At 44.4% G+C, this 18,315-nt stretch overlaps 1 protein-coding gene across 3 annotated transcripts in view; it reads right to left on the bottom strand.

Moving 5' to 3' along the window:
- Positions 1-18,315, bottom strand: part of ppp3ca (protein phosphatase 3, catalytic subunit, alpha isozyme) — an 87,386-nt gene that overhangs the window by 47,453 nt on the left and 21,618 nt on the right. For all 3 annotated transcript variants that reach the window (XM_055935287.1, XM_055935288.1, XM_055935286.1), the window contains exon 2: positions 7,478-7,678. In XM_055935287.1, the coding sequence (XP_055791262.1) occupies positions 7,478-7,678 (201 nt within the window). The remainder of the gene's footprint in view (positions 1-7,477; positions 7,679-18,315) is intronic.

Raw genomic sequence — 18,315 nt, 5'->3', positions numbered from 1 at the left:
TATCTACCTCACTTGCTTTGGCAATGTTAACACATGTTTCCCATGCCAATAAAGCCACTTGAATTGAATTGAATTGAGTGCGAGAGAGAGAGAGAGAGAGAGAGAGAGAGAAAAAGAGAGAGAGAAAAAGAGAGAGAGAGAAAAAGAGAGAGAGAAAAAGAGAGAGAGAGAAAAAGAGAGAGAGAAAAAGAGAGAGAGAGAAAGAGAGAGAAAAAAATAGAGAGAGAGAGAAAGAGAGAAAGAGAGAGAAGAGAGAGATAGAGAGAGAGGGAAAGAGAGAGCTGTAGAAGTTGCAAACTCTTGTTGCCGTGGCAACATGATTTTTATGAGAATAAATAATGAAATAAAATAGTTTTCATTTCTCTCTCCCTCACGCAGTGTTGGCATGGAGATGCTGCCTGGGTTTATGCCCCAGATGCCTCTCTCTTTCTACCCCCAGTAGGAGGTGTGGGTGGCTCGGTGACCCTGGGCCTGGGGGAGGGAGCCTGGGACCTTGGGACTGGCTGGCTGCTCCACTCCCCTGAAGACAATAACAACTGGACTCTGTGAGCTCATCACTGTGGCACTACAGTACAAACACACATTTTATTTTTTAATCTTTCCCCTGTTTTCTACTCGTTCACTCGATTTCTCCTCTCCTCTCCTCTCCTCTCCTCTCCTCTCCTCTCCTCTCCTCTCCTCTCCTTTCCTTTCCTCTCCTCCCCTTTCCTCTCATTCCACTCCACTCCTGCATCTACTCTCCTCTCCTCTCCTCTCCTCTCCTCTCCTCTCCTCTCCTCTCCTCTCCTCTCCTCTCCTCTCCTTCCACTCCACTCCTGCATCTCCTCTCCTCTCCTCTCCTCTCCTCTCCTCTCCTCTCCTCTCCTCTCCTCTCCTCTCCTCTCCTCTCCTTCCACTCCACTCCTGCATCTCATCTCCTCTCCTCCTCTCCTCTCCTCTCCTCTCCTCTCCTCTCCTCTCCTCTCCTCTCCTCTCCTCTCCTCTCCTCTCCTCTCCTCTCCTCTCCTCTCCTCTCCTCTCCTCTCCTCTCCTCTCCTCTCCTCCCACTCCACTCCTGCATCCCCTCTCCTCTCCTCCCGTTCCACTCCTGCATGCCCTGTCCTCTTCCCCCCTCCCCCCTCTCCTCTCCTCTCCTCTCCTCCCCTCTCTCTCCTCCTATCAGCTCCACTGTGGCCTTCGCCCACTCAAAGCTCAGTGCAATGTGAGTATGTGGGAGCCTCTGCTTGTGTGACTAAAGGAATCAAACACACACACACAGACATACACACAAATAGCATATGTGAACAGCACATACAGTAGTACATGAATGCATAAACACACACAGACACACATTCATGCACAAGTACGCACAGACGTTTACACACAGTGCTAGCGAGAGCACAATAGTCCTACATAAAGCTCCACAGTTGCAGCTCCATGCTGACAGATGTCCATGCACTGATACACACATCATCAATCATATTTCATGCTGAATAAATAAAGCATGTTAGCCTCCTTTTGTGGCGCTAGTTTATCGGAGGGGCTAAGGACTACTCCTGCACTGTAACTAAGGTATCCTGTCTCCATCTCCCAACAATCAATCAACCATTTCATCAGTCAGTCCACCAATCAGTCAAGGCCAGTCTACCAATTAGTCAGTCCCAGGGAGAGGAGCCAGTCTACCAATTAGTCAGTCCCAAGTGGAGGAAACATCCGTGTGCTATGTTAATTCATATTGTGTACAACTGGCAACATGTGTACAATGGCAACTAAGGACTTTCAGAGCAGGAATTACATGAAAATGGGTAATGATACCAAATAAATCAAACATTTTCAAGAACCTATGTCCCCTAATGTCAGTGATACAGTGTGCCTATTTTAAAGTAAATCATAGCACAGGACAGCCCCTGCCCCCTGCACAAATAGCAAATAATAATCTCAATGGGATCACCTGTATAAACACCAGATAAAAATACAAATGGCAGTTATCCGACAATTCAAAAGCCTCATGTTACAGCCCAGTCTCATTGTTGCTGGATGAACACTAGTTATACTGATGTAACATGGTGAATTGAGAGTTCCTGTGTGCTAAAACACCTTACTCCAGTCCTTCTCTCCCTCCATCTCTAATACCTTACTGCAGTCCTTCTCTCCCTCCATCTCTAATACCTTACTCCAGTCCTTCTCTCCCTCCATCTCTAATAGCTTACTCCAGTCCTTCTCTCCCTCCATCTCTAATACCTTACTCCAGTCCTTCTCTCCCTCCATCTCTAATAGCTTACTCCAGTCCTCCTCTCCCTCCATCTCTAATACCTTACTCCAGTCCTCCTCTCCCTCCATCTCTAATACCTTACTCCAGTCCTTCTCTCCCTCCATCTCTAATACCTTACTCCAGTCATTCTCTCCCTCCATCTCTAATAGCTTACTCCAGTCCTCCTCTCCCTCCATCTCTAATACCTTACTCCAGTCCCCCTCTCCCTCCATCTCTAATACCTTACTCCAGTCCTTCTCTCCCTCCATCTCTAATACCTTACTCCAGTCATTCTCTCCCTCCATCTCTAATACCTTACTCCAGTCCTTTTCTCCCTCCATCTCTAATACCTTACTCCAGTCTTCCTCTCCCTACTCTCCCCCATCTCTAATACCTTACTCCAGTCCTCCTCTCACTCCATCTCTAATACCTTACTCCAGTCCTTCTCTCCCTACTCTCCCCCATCTCTAATAACTTACTCCAGTCCTCCTCTCCCTCCATCTCTAATACCTTACTCCAGTCTTCCTCTCCCTCCATCTCTAATACCTTACTCCAGTCCTCCTCTCACTCATCTCTAATACCTTACTCCAGTCCTCCTCTCCCCCATCTCTAACACCTTACTCCAGTCCTCCTCTCACTCCATCTCTAATACCTTACTCCAGTCCTCCTCTCCCTACTCTCCCTCCATCTCTAATACCTTACTCCAGTCCCCCTCTCCCTCCATCTCTAATACCTTACTCCAGTCCTCCTCTCCCTACTCTCCCTCCATCTCTAATACCTTACTCCAGTCCTTCTCTCCCTCCATCTCTAATACCTTACTCCAGTCCTCCTCTCCCTCCATCTCTAATACCTTACTCCAGTCCTCCTCTCCCTCCATCTCTAATACCTTACTCCAGTCCTCCTCTCCCTCCAACTCTAATACCTTACTCCAGTCCTCTTCTCCCTACTCTCCCCCATCTCTAATACCTTACTCCAGTCTTCCTCTCCCTCCATCTCTAATACCTTACTCCAGTCGTCATCTCCCTCCATCTCTAATACCTTACTCCAGTCCTCCTCTCACTCATCTCTAATACCTTACTCCAGTCCTCCTCTCCCTCCATCTCTAATACCTTACTCCAGTCCTCCTCTCCCTACTCTCCCTCCATCTCTAATACCTTACTCCAGTCCTTCTCTCCCTCCATCTCTAATACCTTACTCCAGTCCTCCTCTCCCTCCATCTCTAATACCTTACTCCAGTCCTCCTCTCCCTCCATCTCTAATACCTTACTCCAGTCCTCCTCTCCCTCCAACTCTAATACCTTACTCCAGTCCTCTTCTCCCTACTCTCCCCCATCTCTAATACCTTACTCCAGTCTTCCTCTCCCTCCATCTCTAATACCTTACTCCAGTCGTCATCTCCCTCCATCTCTAATACCTTATTCCTGTCCCCCTCTCCCTCCATCTCTAATACCTTACTCCAGTCCTCCTCTCCCCCATCTCTAATACCTTACTCCAGTCCTCCTCTCCCTCCTCTCCCCCCATCTCTAATACCTTACTCCAGTCCTCCTCTCCCTCCAACTCTAATACCTTACTCCAGTCCTCCTCTCCCTCCTCTCCGTCCATCTCTAATACCTTACTCCAGGTCTCCTCTCCCCCTTCTCCTCCATCTCTGATACATTACTCCAGTCCTCCTCTCCCTCCATCTCTAATACCTTACTCCAGTCCTCCTCTCCCTACTCTCCCCCCATCTCTAATACCTTACTCCAGTGCTCCTCTGCCTCCATCTCTAATACCTTACACCAGTCCTCCTCTCCCTCCATCTCTAATACCTTACTCCAGTCCTCCTCTCCCTCCATCTCTAATACCTTACTCCAGTTCTCCTCTGCCTCCATCTCTAATACCTTACTCCAGTCCTCCTCTCACTCCATCTCTAATACCTTACTCCAGTCCTCCTCTCCCTCCATCTCTAATACCTTACTCCAGTCCTCTTCTCCCTACTCTCCCCCCATCTCTAATACCTTACTCCAGTCCTCCTCTCCCTCCATCTCTAATACCTTACTCCAGTCCTCCTCTCCCTCCATTTCTAATACCTTACTCCATCCGTCCTCTCCCTCCATCTCTATTAACTTACTACAGTCCTCCTCTCCCCCTCTCCTCCATCTCTAATACCTTACTCCAGTCCTCCTCTCCCTCCATCTCTAATACCTTACTCCAGCCGTCCTCTCCCTCCTCTCCCTCCATCTCTAATACCTTACTCCATCCGTCCTCTCCCTCCATCTCTATTAACTTACTCCAGTCCTCCTCTCCCCCTCTCCTCCATCTCTAATACCTCACTCCAGTCCTCCTCTCCCTCCATCTCTAATACCTTACTCCAGCCCTCCTCTTCCTCCATCTCTATTACTTTACTCCAGTCCTCCTCTCCCTCCATCTCTAATACCTTACTCCAGCCGTCCTCTCCCTCCATCTCTATTGTCTTACTCCAGCCCTCCTGTCCTTCACCTTTAATATTTTACTCCAGCCGTTCTCTTCTCCATTTCTAATGCCTTATTCCAGCCATCCTGTCCCTGCATGGCCTCAGTATGGGAAGATTTTCAGACTTGGGGGAGGGGAGAAAAGGCTGATGTGCACAGAACAGAACCACCACTACCACCCCCTCCCTGTTATTTCCTCTACCATTATCTCTCTATCTTCTTCTCTCTACTACCATTCTGTTATTCCCTCTACCATTATCTCTCTATCTTTTTCTCTCTACTACCATTCTGTTATTCCCTCTACCATTATCTCTCTATCTTTTTCACTCTACTACCATTCTGTTATTCCCTCTACCATTATCTCTCTATCTTTTTCTCTCTACTACCATTCTGTTTTTCACTCGTTCACATTTCCCCCATACCCACTATTTCTCTGTTTCCCTCTGTGTCATTCCCTTCTCTGTCACTCTCTAACACCATTCTTCAATGTCTTCATTTCTGGAGGCAGTATTATGTAAGTTTGTCTACATCTAGCATCCCATGACTACTGGGCTTAATGACAGAGGAACGACTAAATCCGATAACAACGAGGATGTGTATGTGATCCAGCATCAAGAGATGCGCGAGTGAGTGTGCTTTTGCTGCGCTGTTGTGTGTTTTCAGGTTTATGTGTGTGCATGCGTGTTTTTACAGTAAGCGCCTTTGTGTGAGGGTTGTTTGTGTGCACGTGTTGTGAGTTAGTCTGACCCCTTTGTTCATAATAGCTTGCTCAGATTAGTCAAAACTATGATGAATTAAACCTTGAAAACATGTATTATTAATGTCAAGACTGTATCAAATATGCAAGAAGCTATGTGCATGCTTAGTAGCTGTCATAGTAAATAGGTCTACCTCCTATCTGATTGGACGTAATGGCAAATATAATTACTCATGCTACTGTTTCCCAGTACCATCAGAAAGCAGTGTAGCTATAACATATGTCTATCTACAACAAACATGCATGCACGCACATGTAAACTCTCTCCCTCTCTCACAATTGCATCTAAATGGCTTCTCATATTTAAAATATCCAAAAGGAGCATAAGATTTTTGAAAGGGTATATCAGTCCATTTGGACCACCTGGGTGGTGCTACAGCAGGCAGGCAGGCAGGCAGGCAGGCAAGCAGGCAAGCAGGCAGGCAGGTAGGCAGGCAGGCAGGCAGGCAGGCAGGCAGGCAGGCAGGCAGGCAGGCAGCTGTGGCTGGGATGTGATCATGCTCTGTGGTGTGGATGAGTCAGGACTGAGGGGTTGTTCAACACTACTATCACTGTGGGCTAGATGGCTGTCAGCCCAGGGACAAAAGGGGCCACTCCTGGTAGAGTCAGTGTACAGGCAGACTGAACTCGGGGAATCCAGAGGGGTATTGTGTGACCTTGTCACAATAATAAAAAAGTCAAATGGTGCTAGAGTAAACAAACAATAATTTCCACGGCTTAACAAACCTGCACTTGTCTTTTGTACTAGCAATGCCTTTACTGATAACCACACTCTTAGAAAAAAAGGTGCTATCTAGAACCTAAAAGGGTTCTTCGGCTGTCCCCATAGAGGGTAGGGCATACCTAACAATGTGTACCATTTTAATATAAGCAAGCTAAAAGGCTGAAGAATCCCACACGAACTATATGCTGGACTGTTCAGCCATATTGATTTAAAAAAGAAACACATCTACAGATGTAGGATCTTAATTTGAGCCAGTTTGCTACAGCAGGAAAATAATCCTGCAGCAACAGGAAATTTGAAATATTATGTGGATTATAATTATAGGACATTTTTGTAGGGGTTGGTACATAAAAAAGGAAAAATCAACTATGAAATTTCAAAGTGGAAATTACAAACTTCAGAAGCCTTTTTATACCTAAAATACGCTAAAAGCATAACATGTCCTGCATTTCAGGATTACAGTGCGATCAAATTAAGGTCATACATCTGTACTCATATATATTGAGGTGAGTTATCCCAACATGATGGTGAGGTCATATGCAGGTGAGGTGACTATCTTTCACTACGGCTCATAGGATAAACTGCTGCATTGATTGGTTGAACAAGCCTCAATGTACTGTGTTCCTCATCACGTACTGTAGTGCCTGTCCATTCATGTCTGTCTGAGAGGCAGAACAACACTCAACATTGATCTGATTCTTGAAAAGATAAAGAGACATGCAGAGCTTTTGATGTGCTGATGTGCTTAAGAAATGTATTATTCTTACATGACCATAATGCAGATGATACTGAAAGTGACAGCTACCTGCTATGGGATGCTGCATATACAGTCCTGCTTTGATGTCTCTACTCTTCATCTTCATTTTAACTCCTGTCAGGTGCTTTGGAGTTTATTTTTGTATTTCAGGTATTGAATTCACTCCCAGTCTCTCTTGTCTTCCTACTAGTATTTGCTTACAGTCATACACCTTCATACACAGACCTATATTTATACACCAAACAAAAGTACATTCTCCCTGAGTTTACTCCAGAGCTCAGACTCTCAGACTAACCTGCTCATAAAAGAGTCCCTCAATCTGAAGCACTTTAAGCACACTGACCCACTTTCACAGTTACCTAGGCATAATACTCTATCTCACTCGCCACTGGACAAAATAACCAGCATAAATCATACCGATGCTGACAGTTGTATCTTCCACATTTTGATGCTACTTCCACCCTTCCTTCTCTCTGTTGGACCATTACGAGAATGCTGGGAATGTCAGTCAAAGTGTGTTTCACCAGAGTGTAAGTTAAAGGTGATCCCTCCTCCTCACCTGTGACTGGTGCTTCTATGTCCAGCATGGTTTTCTCCTGGCGCAGGATGGCGGCACCCTCGTTGACGATGCGTTGTGCCACGGCCTCCTCCACGCGGCCCTCCTTGGTGAGGTGGGCTTTGAGCAGGTCCACCCTGGGCTTCCCTTCACAGTCAAACACCTCCTTCAATGTGAGGCGATGACTCAGGGGGAAGGGCACGGCTGTGGAGAGAACAGAAACAACACAACTCAATGGGACAGAGAACACAGTGAAACTACGGAAGGCCATTCATTTTCAATGAAAGATAAGTGAACTTGGCGATATGAGCATGGGTGACGGAGTGTGAGCAGGGCGGGACCTAAGTTGGGGAAAGCTGAATTTTATATAAATACTAGGCGATTGTGCCACGATTGACCAATCAAAGCTCACTACACCTTCCAGCCCCTACTGGATAGGCAGTTGATACCTAGCACTACTTAGCATGCTGTCGGCTTGCTAGCAACCAAATTCTGGGTGGAGCTAGTGTGGCGAGGAAAAATACAAATGCTAGTGAAGAGCTGTGGCGTGTCGCTGTTCAACGGCCATGGTGCTGAACCGGTTTACCAGTCCCTTGTTTAAGTCTGTTCAGATCGTGTTGCTGTCCGCGGTGCTGAAGGTTTGTGCGGCGCTATAAGGACACAACAAGGCCTATATAGACTCTATCCTCCAATACTGTAGATTAAACTGCTCAACCCGCTATTCAATTACGGTGTTTGTATGCTAAAGCTAACCCTGCCCTTAGAGAATCCTAAACGTGTCTTATAAGTTGCAGAGGGTGAAAAGTTCTGTCTCAGATTGCATGACTGTAAACAAACAGAGTGCGTGAGGTCTACCGCCAGTACTCCCAAAATGTGGCCTACTTTAATTATGGATGCTTCCAGAGTCTATTATCATTTATTCATCGCTGTAAATTGACAATGTGACATGTGGAATAAAAATTGACTCTTTTATGCGAGGCTCAACAATCCATATTCTGAAATATGTATGAGCAGTTTAATAATGTCTGATCAACAGAGAGTAAAAAGCCCTAAATTTACCACCACTATCCAAATGAGTAGTTACTGTATGTATTTCTAAACCCTAATATGAGGGAAATTATTGTATTTATATCCAAACATGGGATGCAATGTCTTCTGATGCTAAGCTAATAATACTGTAATACCACAGGAAACAATACTTGAATTTGAAGAAATCACTTCACTGGGTTGTTAATGAAATCTCAGTCCACAAATAAGGCAGTGGCTATCTACCAGGCATCCTGTGAAACATCACATCAAACCCAAATGCATTGCTTTGGGAGCAACAAAGGTAATGTTCTGCACTGAAGCTGATCTGTGTGTGTCAGCGGTCGAAGACACTGGCTGGCTTTTGTGTGCTGCATAATATAAAATCATAAAGTAGGCACCTGATGCAGCAGCCTTTCTCATTGCTGGACCTGAGGCCTTACTAGGAACTCAGGTTTGCATTCCAATCAATCATAGACAATTATGTTCAATTCAGATTGGATACTAAAATAAATCTGACACGATTGTGCTCTTCAGTACAGTGCATTCATAAAGTATTCAGATCCCTTCACTTTTTCCACATTTTGATACATAACAGCCTTATTATAAAATGGATTAAATAAAAAAACATCCTCAGCAATCTTCACACAGTACCCCATAATGACAAAGCGAAAATAGTTTTTTAGAAATGTTTGCAAATGTATATATACAAAAAACAGAAATACATGATTTACATAGGTATTCAGACCCTTTGTTGACTCAAAATTGAGCTCAGGTGCATCCTGTTTCCATTGATCATCCTTAAGAAGTTTCTACAACTTGATTGTGTCACAGATCCCCTCGGTACTGATGCTCATTCTGTTCACCAGTTCCGGAGGTCTACGTCACCGGCTTTCTAGGCTTCACTGAACGGGATTCATTATCATCAACCCCGGACTGTCTTGTCTGATTACACATACCTGGTTCCCATTTCCCCTGATTAGTATGTTATATATGTGCCCTCTGTTCCGTCTGTCTTTGCCGGTTATTGTTCCCATGTCCGTTGGTCGTGTGAGTACCTATGCGTTGCTGCAGCTGTCATGCTGTGTTCTATATATATTGTGTGTTACAGGTATCGTCCCGTGTCGGTCAACTAGGTGTACCCTCGCTCTTTTGTTTGGGTACAGCCCAGTGTTTTTGTATACGTGTTTGTTTTGGGTGTATTAAAAACCCCTATTGTGTATTCCTGCGCCTGTCTCCAAATCCTTTATACAAGCGTGACAGATTGGAGTCCACCTGTGGTAAATTCAATTGATTGGACATGATTTGGAAAGGCACACACCTGTCTATGTAAGGTCCCACAGTTGACAGTGCATGTCAGAGCAAAAACAAAGACATGAGGTCGAAGGAATTGTCTGTAGAGCTCCAAGAGAGGATTGTGTAGAGGCATAGATCTGGGAAAGTGTACCAAAACATTTCTGCAGCATTGATGGACCCCAAGAACACAGTGGCCTTCATCATTCTTAAATGCAAGAAGTTTGGAAATCACCAAGACTCTTCCTAGAGCTGAGCGACCGGCCAAACTCAGCAGTTGGGGGAGAAGGGCCTTGGAAGATGAGGAAGATGACCAAGAACCTGATGGTCACTCTGACAGAGCTCCAGAGTTCCTCTGTGGAGATGGGAGAACCTTCCAGAAGGAAAACCATCTCTGCAGCACTCCACCAATCAGGCATTTATGGTAGAGTGCCTAAAGGCATTTAAAGGACTCTCAAAAAATGAGAAACAAGATTCTCTGGTCTGATGAAGCCAAGCGTCACCTGTGGAGGAAACCTGGCACCATCCCTATGGTGAAGCATGGTGGAGGCAGCCTCATGCTATGGGAAAGTTTTTCAGTGGCAGGGACTGGGAGACTAGTCAGGTGTGAGGGAAAGATGAACGGAGCAAAGTACAGAGAGATCCTTGATGAAAACCTGCTCCAGAGCACTCAGGACCTCAGACTGGGGCAAAGGTTCACCTTCCAACAGGGCAACGACCCTAAGCACACAGCCAAGACATCGCAGGAGTGGCTTCGGGACAAGTCTCTGAATGTTCTTGAGTAACCCAGCCAGAGCCTGGACTTGAACCCAATCTAACATCTCTGGAGAGACCTGAAAATAGCTGTGCAGCGACACTCCCCATCCAACCTGACAGCGCTTGAGAGGATTTGCAGAGAACAATGGGAAAAACTCCCCAAATACAGGTGTGCCTGGTGTGTGTGTGTGTGTGTGTGTGTGTGTGTGTGTGTGTGTGTGTGTGTGTGTGTGTGTGTGTGTGTGTGTGTGTGTGTGTGTGTGTGTGTGTGTGTGTGTGTGTGTGTGTGTGTGTGTGTGTGTGTGTGTGTGTGTGTGTATGTATATATATATATATATATATATATATATATATATATATATATACTGTATGTCTCAGAGACCAGTTAGAATAAACAGCAGCAAACATCAGGCAGGTCCTTTATGACCTACAGCACAATATACCTGTGAACTGCTAGTTATATAGAGCTGAGGGCCTTCATCAGTATTGGGGAATCTACTTTGAAAATATAGTCACAATAAAATAACAATAATGAGGCTATATACAGGAGATACCGGTACAGAGTCAATGTAAGGGGGGGATTAGTTGAGGTAATTTGTACATGTAGGTTGGGGTAAAGTGACTATGCATAGATAATAAACAGTGAGAAGCAGCAGTGTAAAAACAAAGGGGGGGGGGGGGGGGTGTCAATGCAAATAGTCCTGGTAACCATTTGATTAATTGTTCAGCAGTCTTATGGCTTGGGTGTAGAAGCTGTTAAGGAGCCTTTTGGACCTAGACTTAGTGCTCTGGTACCGCTTGATGTTCGGTAGCAGAGAGAACAGTCTATGACTTGGGTGACTGGAGTCTTTGACAAATTTTTGGGCCTTCCTCTGACACCGTCTAGTATATAGGTCCTGGATGGCAGGAAGCTTGGCCCCAGTGATGTCCTGGACTGCACGCACTACCCTCTGTCATGCCTTATGGTCGGATGCCGAGCAGTTGCCATACCAGGCGGTGATGCAAACTGTCAGGATGCTCTCGATGGTGCAGCTGTAGAACTTTTTGAGGATCTGGGGACCCATGCCAAATCTTTTCAGTCTCTTGAAAAGGCAGTGTCAACCTTCAGAGGGTGAATCGGCAAGACAAAAGACTTGAGCGCCTTTGAACGGGGTATGGTAGAAGGTGGCAGGCGCACCGGTTGGGGTCAAGAACTGTAACGCAGTTCCCGTATGTCCCGTGTGTATCAAGAAAGGTCCACCACCCAAAGGACATCCAGAAAACTTGACACAACTGTGGGAAGCATTGAAGTCAACATGGGCCAGCATCCCTGTGGAATGCTTTTGACTCCTTGTTGAGTCCATGAGGCTGTTCTGAGGGCAAAGGGGGGTGGAACTCAATATTAGGAAGGTGTTCTAAATGTTTTGTACACTCAGTATACAGTGCATATACAAAAGTATGTGGACACCCCTTCAAATTTGTGGATTCAGCTATTTAAGCCACACCCGTTGCTGACAGGTGTATAAAATTGAGCACACAGCCATGCAATCTCCATAGACAAATATTGTCAATAGAATGGCCTTACTGAAGAGCTCAGTGACTTTCAACGTGGCACCGTCATAGGATGTCACCTTTCCAACAAGTAAGTTCGTCAAATTTTTGTCCTGCTAGAGTTGTCCCGGTTAATTGTACGTGCTGTTATTTTGAAGTGGAAACATCTAGGAGCAACAGTGTCTCAGCCGCGAAGTGGTAGCCCACACAAGCCGAGTGGTGAAGCACGTAGCGAGTAAAAATGTCTGTCCTCGGTTGCAACTCACTACCGAGTTCCAAACTGCCTCTGGAAGCAACGTTAGCACCAGAACTGTTCGTCAGGAGTTTCATGAAATGGGTTTCCATGGCCGAGCAGCCGCACACAAGCCTAAGATCGGCATGTGCAATGCCAAGCATTGGCTGGAGTGGTGTAAAGCTCGCCGCCATTGGACTCGTGAGCAGTGGAATATTCTCTGGAGTGATGAATCATGCTTTGCCATCTGGCAGTCTAATGGACGAATCAGGGTTTGGCGGAAGCCAGGAGAACGCTACCTGCCCGAATGCATAGTGCCAACTTTAAAGTTTGGTTAAAGAGGAATAATGGTCTGGAACTGTTTTTCATGGTTCGGGCTATGCCCCTTAGTTCCAGTGAAGGGAATTCTTAACGCTACAGCATGCAATGACATTCTAGACGATTCTGTCGATATCGGTGTGGAAGAACTTGACTGACCTGCACAGAGCCCTGACCTCAACCCCATCAAACACCTTTGGGATGAATTGAAACGAAGACTGCGAGCCAGGCCTAATTGTCCAACATCAGTGCCGGACCTCATTAATGACTTGGAAGCAAGTCTTCGCAGCAATGTTCCAACATCTAGTGGAAAGCCTTCCTAGAAGAGTGGAGGCTGTTACAGCAGCAAATAGAGGACCTACTCCATATTAATGCCCATGATTTTGGAATGAAATGTTCGACAAACAGGTGTCCACATACTTTTGGTCTTGTAGTGTATATATAGCAATATGGCCAAGTTTTTCGGCTAGTGATTTGTGTTGCTCTGTGCATGTGGCTATGGGGAGCTGCTGAGCTGAGCACTTGGGGAATGGAATGGAACAGAGAGAGGAGAGAGATCTGTGACTTGAGGCTCAACGTGATCAACATGCTGCTAAATAATGGATGTTTGACTAGAGGGGGAAAAAGAAAAATCTCATGTTGCTGCTGCTGGGATAATGAGCCAGGCCTGGCATTGAATTTTGGGGTAAAGACATCCCAGTCAACTGTGTGTGTGTGTGTGTGTGTGTGTGTGTGTGTGTGTGTGTGTGTGTGTGTGTGTGTGTGTGTGTGTGTGTGTGGGTGTGGGTGGGTGTGTGTGTGTGTGTGTGTGTGTGTGTGTGTGTGTGTGTGTGTGTGTGTGTGTGTGTGTGTGTGTGTGTGTGTGTGTGTGTGTGTGTGTGTGTGTGAAAGTAGGTTTGTTAGTGTGTGTGCCTACACGGCCTTCAGAAACTATTCATACCCCTTGACTTATTCCACATTGTTGTGATACAGCCTGAATTGAATAAAAAAAAAATTCTCAACCATCTACACACAATACCCCATAATGACTACGTGAAAACATGTTTTTAGAAATTGGAATTGAAAATTAAATACAAAAATAACTAATTTACATAAGTATTTACATTCCTAAGTCAATACATGTTAGAATCACCTTTGGCAGTGATTACAGCTGTGAGTATTTCTGGGTATGTCTTTAAGAGCTTTGCACACCTGGATTGTGCAATATTTGCCCATTACTATTTTTATAATTCTTCAAGGCATGTCAAGTTGGTTGTTGATCATTGCTAGACAACCATTTTCAAGTCTTGCCATAGATTTTCAATTAGATTTAAGTCAAAACTATAACTAGGCCACTCAGGAACATTCACTGTCTTCTTGGTAAGCAACTCCAGTGTAGATTTGGTCTTGTGTTTTAGATTATTGTCCTGCTGGAAGGTCAATTCATCTCCCGGTGTCTGATGGAAAGCAGACTGAACCAGGTTTTCCTCTAGGATTTTGCCTGTGCTAAGCTCCATTACGTTTATTTTTTATCCTGAAAAACTCCCCAGTCCTTAACGATTACAAGCATACCCATAACATGATGCAACCACCACTAGGCTTGAAAATATGGAGAGTGGTACTCAGTAATGTGTTTTATTTTTTATTTATTTATTTTATTGTTATTTTACCAGGTAAGTTGACTGAGAACACATTTTCATTTGCAGCAACGACCTGGGGAATAGTTACAGGGGAGAGGAGGGGGATGAATGAGCCAATTGTAAACTGGGGATTATTAGGTGACCATGATGGTTTGAGGGCCAGATTGGGAATTTAGCCAGGACACCGGGTTTAACACCCCTACTCTTACGATAAGTGCCATGGGATCTTTAATGACCTCAGAGAGTCAGGACACCCGTTTAACGTCCCATCCGAAAGACGGCACCCTACACAGGGCAGTGTCCCCAATCACTGCCCTGGGGGATTGGGATATTTCTTTTAGACCAGAGGAAAGAGTGCCTCCTACTGGCCCTCCAACACCACTTCCAGCAGCATCTGGTCTGCTTCAGAAGCAAGCCAGCAGTGGTATGCAGGGTGGTATGCTGCTGGCTAATTATTTGACTTTCCCCAAACATAACACTTTTTATTCAGGACAAAAAGTGAATTGCTTTGCCACATCTTTTACAGTTTTACTTTAGTGCCTTGTTGCAAACAGGACGCATGTTTGGGAGTATTTTTATTCTTTACAGGCATAATTCTTTCCATTCTGTCAATTAGATTAATATTATGGAGTAAATACAACACATCCTCAGTTCTCCTATCACAGCCATTACACTCTGTAACCGTTTTAAGGTCACCTTTGGCCTCATGGTGAAATCCCTAAGCGTTTTCCTTCCTCTCCGGCAACTGTATTAGGAAGGACGCTTGTATCTTGGTAGTGACTGGGTGTATAGATACACCATCCAACGCGTAATTAATAACTTCACCATGCTCAAAGTGATATTCAATGTCTTATTTTTAATTTTTTTACCCATCTACCAATCGGTTCCCTTATTTGTGAGGCATTGAAAAACCTCCCTGGTCTTTGTGGTTAAATCTGTGTTTGAAATTCCCTGCTTGACTGAGGGATCTTACAGATAATTCTATGTGTGGGTACAGAGACGAGGTGGTCATTCAAAAATCATGTTAAACCCTATTATTGTACAAAGAGTGAGTCCATACAACTTATTACATGACTTGTTAAGCACATGTTTACTCCTAAACTTGATTAGGCTTTCCATAAACAAATGGGTTGAATAGTTGTTGACTCAAGACATTCCAGCTTTTCATTTTTTATTAATTTGTTAAAAAAAATGTAAAAACATAATTCCACTTTGACATTATGGGGTATTGTAGGCCAGAGAATTTTTTTTGCGATTGAATCAATTTTAAATTCAGGTTTTAACACAACAAAATGTGGAAAAAGTCAAGGTGTGTGAAAACTTTCTGAAGGCACAGTGTGTCACGCCCTGATCTGTTTCACCTGTTCCTGTGATTGTCTCCACTCCCTCCAGGTGTAGCTTATTTTCCCAGTGTATTTATCCCTGTGTTTCCTGTCTCTCTGTGTCAGTTCGTCTTGTATGTTTAGTCAAGTCAACCAGTGTGTTTTTCCCGTATTCCTTTTGCTATTCTCCTTTTTCTAGTCCTCCCGGTTTTGACCCTTGCCTGTTTCTGGACTCTGTACCCGCCTGCCTGACCATTCTGCCTGCCTTGACCATGAGCACGTCTGCCACTACCTCCTGGACTCTGATCTGGTTTTGACCTTTTGCTTGTCCACGACCATTCTCTTGCTTACCCCTTTGGATTATTAAATATTGTAAGATTCCAACCATCTCTCTCCTGTGTCTGCATCTGGGTCTCGCCTTGTGCCTTAATACTGTATGTGTTTTGGGCTTCTGTATTTGCCTGAACAGTAAATGTTAACGTGATTGTTTCTGAGCTTACATAGACTGTAGGTGTGTATGCCTGACTGTATTGTGTTTCCACATATAGGCATATCTACAAGTTTGTGCAACTTCTTGGAGCGAATAAATGTGCCTGTGTCAGGACACGCTGTACATTCTAGTGAATTTGGAGGCTCCAAAGTGTTCCCCCTCGACGCTATGAAGCAGATCGCGTTCTCATCGTTTGATCAAGAGAACGTGTCACAATCTCAGTGGTCTGTCTGATGCGTCTGTGACTCAGTCTGACCAACAGACATCACTGAACAGCCATTCTAATGGACCTAAAGAGCCAGAATGATAGAACTGTAATAGTAGAGACCAAATAAAGAGACTAGAGATACTGATACTGCATGTCCTGTATAATTGTAGATGTGTGTTTGAGCATGTGAGTGTGCATCATTGACTTAGTGTATGTATTAACTCAATAGACCGTACTGTCCTTCTGATACTCTCCAACTCTAAAAGATACTGGAGGTTAATTAGAGACAGGGAGAAACAGAGGGCAAGAGGGAGACAGATGAGAACGGAGATCAAGAGATAAAGACACCTTTGAAGAAACCGAGAAAAATAGGGAGGATTTAGACGGAGAGAAATGGAAAGGAAAGGGGGATACCTAGTTAGTTGTACAACTGAATGCATTCAACTGAAATGTGTCTTCTGCATTTAACCCAACTCCTCTGGATCACATGGAAGCCAGTAATGAGGAAGAGAACACGAGGCCTTGTGAAAACACATTAGCACATTGAGAGTTAGAGAGAGAAAGGCAGAGGCAGAAAGAGAGACACAGGCAGACAAACAGACAGAGGACAGAAAGAGAAAGAGAGAGGGGTGAGATGTGAGACAGCTCACTTCGACTGGGAGCCCAGGCTGAGTTGAACTGTGGTACATGTTGCCGGGCAACAGCAGCTGACTATTGGAGTAGAGCCAGTGCTGTATACTGTGATTTGCATGGGATGCTCACATAGATGCAGATCTATATAGTCCTTATTTTTCTCCTTATCTGAAGCACACGTTACCCCCCCAAAAATGCTCTAGGCCACTGGTTCTCAACTGGTTTTGCATTGGGACACAAATTGAACCAGGTTGTCTCAGCTGCGATCCAATATTCGCATCACTATTTTTTGTTGTTGCCTATATGCAATCTGGGAAACTATTTTTAATACTACATTGATAGTAAATATACCAATTATATGACAAGGGAACAGTCCCACCTTTTTCATTGTAGTAATTCAATTTTGCCCATATTCTTGATGAAGAATGTTAAGCTCACTGGTTTGAGACCACAAAATCAACCAAATACGGTAAATGTTGCTGCTAATAACTCTATTGGAAATACTGTGAGTTTAAATTATAAAAAATATAGGTTCATTATAATTTCTACACACCTACCTGGTTTTAGTTGTTTAGGTTCAGACTGGAGTATTTTTCATAAAAATGAATAAATAATAATAATATTTGACCAAGAAGGAGAGTGATGGAGTGCTGTATCAGATGACCTGGCCTCCACAATTCCCTGACCTCAACCCAACTGAGATGGTTTGGGATGACCGCAGTGAAGGAAAAGCAGCCAACAAGTGCTCAGCAAATGTGGGACCTCCTTCAAGACGGTTGGAAAAGCATTCCAGGTGAAGCTGGTTGAGAGAATGCCAACAGAGTGCAAAGCTGTCATCAAGGCAAAGGGTGGCTACTTTGAAAAATATAAAATCTATTTTGATTTGTTTAATACTTTTTTGGTTACTACATGATTCCATATGTGGTATTTCATACTTTTGATGTCTTCACTATTATTCTAAAATGAAAAACCCTGGAATGAGTAGGTGTGTCCAAACTTTTGACTGGTACTGTATATAATAAAACTTTTTACTCAGACACTCGCGACTCATTCAAAACCTCCTGCGACCCACCTGCCAAGAGCAGCGATTCTCAACTGAAAGGGAAGGAAGCTTATATTTGACATTACAATACATTTAAAAAGGATTTCAACAAATCAAATCACATGTATTGATATAGCCCTTCTTACATCAGCTGATATCTCAAAGTGCTGTACAGAAACCCAGCCTAAAACTCCAAATAGCAAGCAATGCAGGTGTAGAAGCACGGTGGCTAGGAAAAACTCCCTAGAAAGGCCAAAACCTAGGAACAAACCTAGAGAGGAACCAGGCTATGAGGGGTGGCCAGTCCGGGTGTGCCGGGTGGAGATTATAACAGAACATGGCCAAGATGTTTAAATGTTCATAAATGACCAG

Source organism: Salvelinus fontinalis, chromosome 10 (genome assembly GCF_029448725.1).
Source record: "Salvelinus fontinalis isolate EN_2023a chromosome 10, ASM2944872v1, whole genome shotgun sequence".
Taxonomy (NCBI): Eukaryota; Metazoa; Chordata; class Actinopteri; order Salmoniformes; family Salmonidae; genus Salvelinus; species Salvelinus fontinalis.
This window is presented reverse-complemented; position numbering and strand designations above follow the sequence as displayed.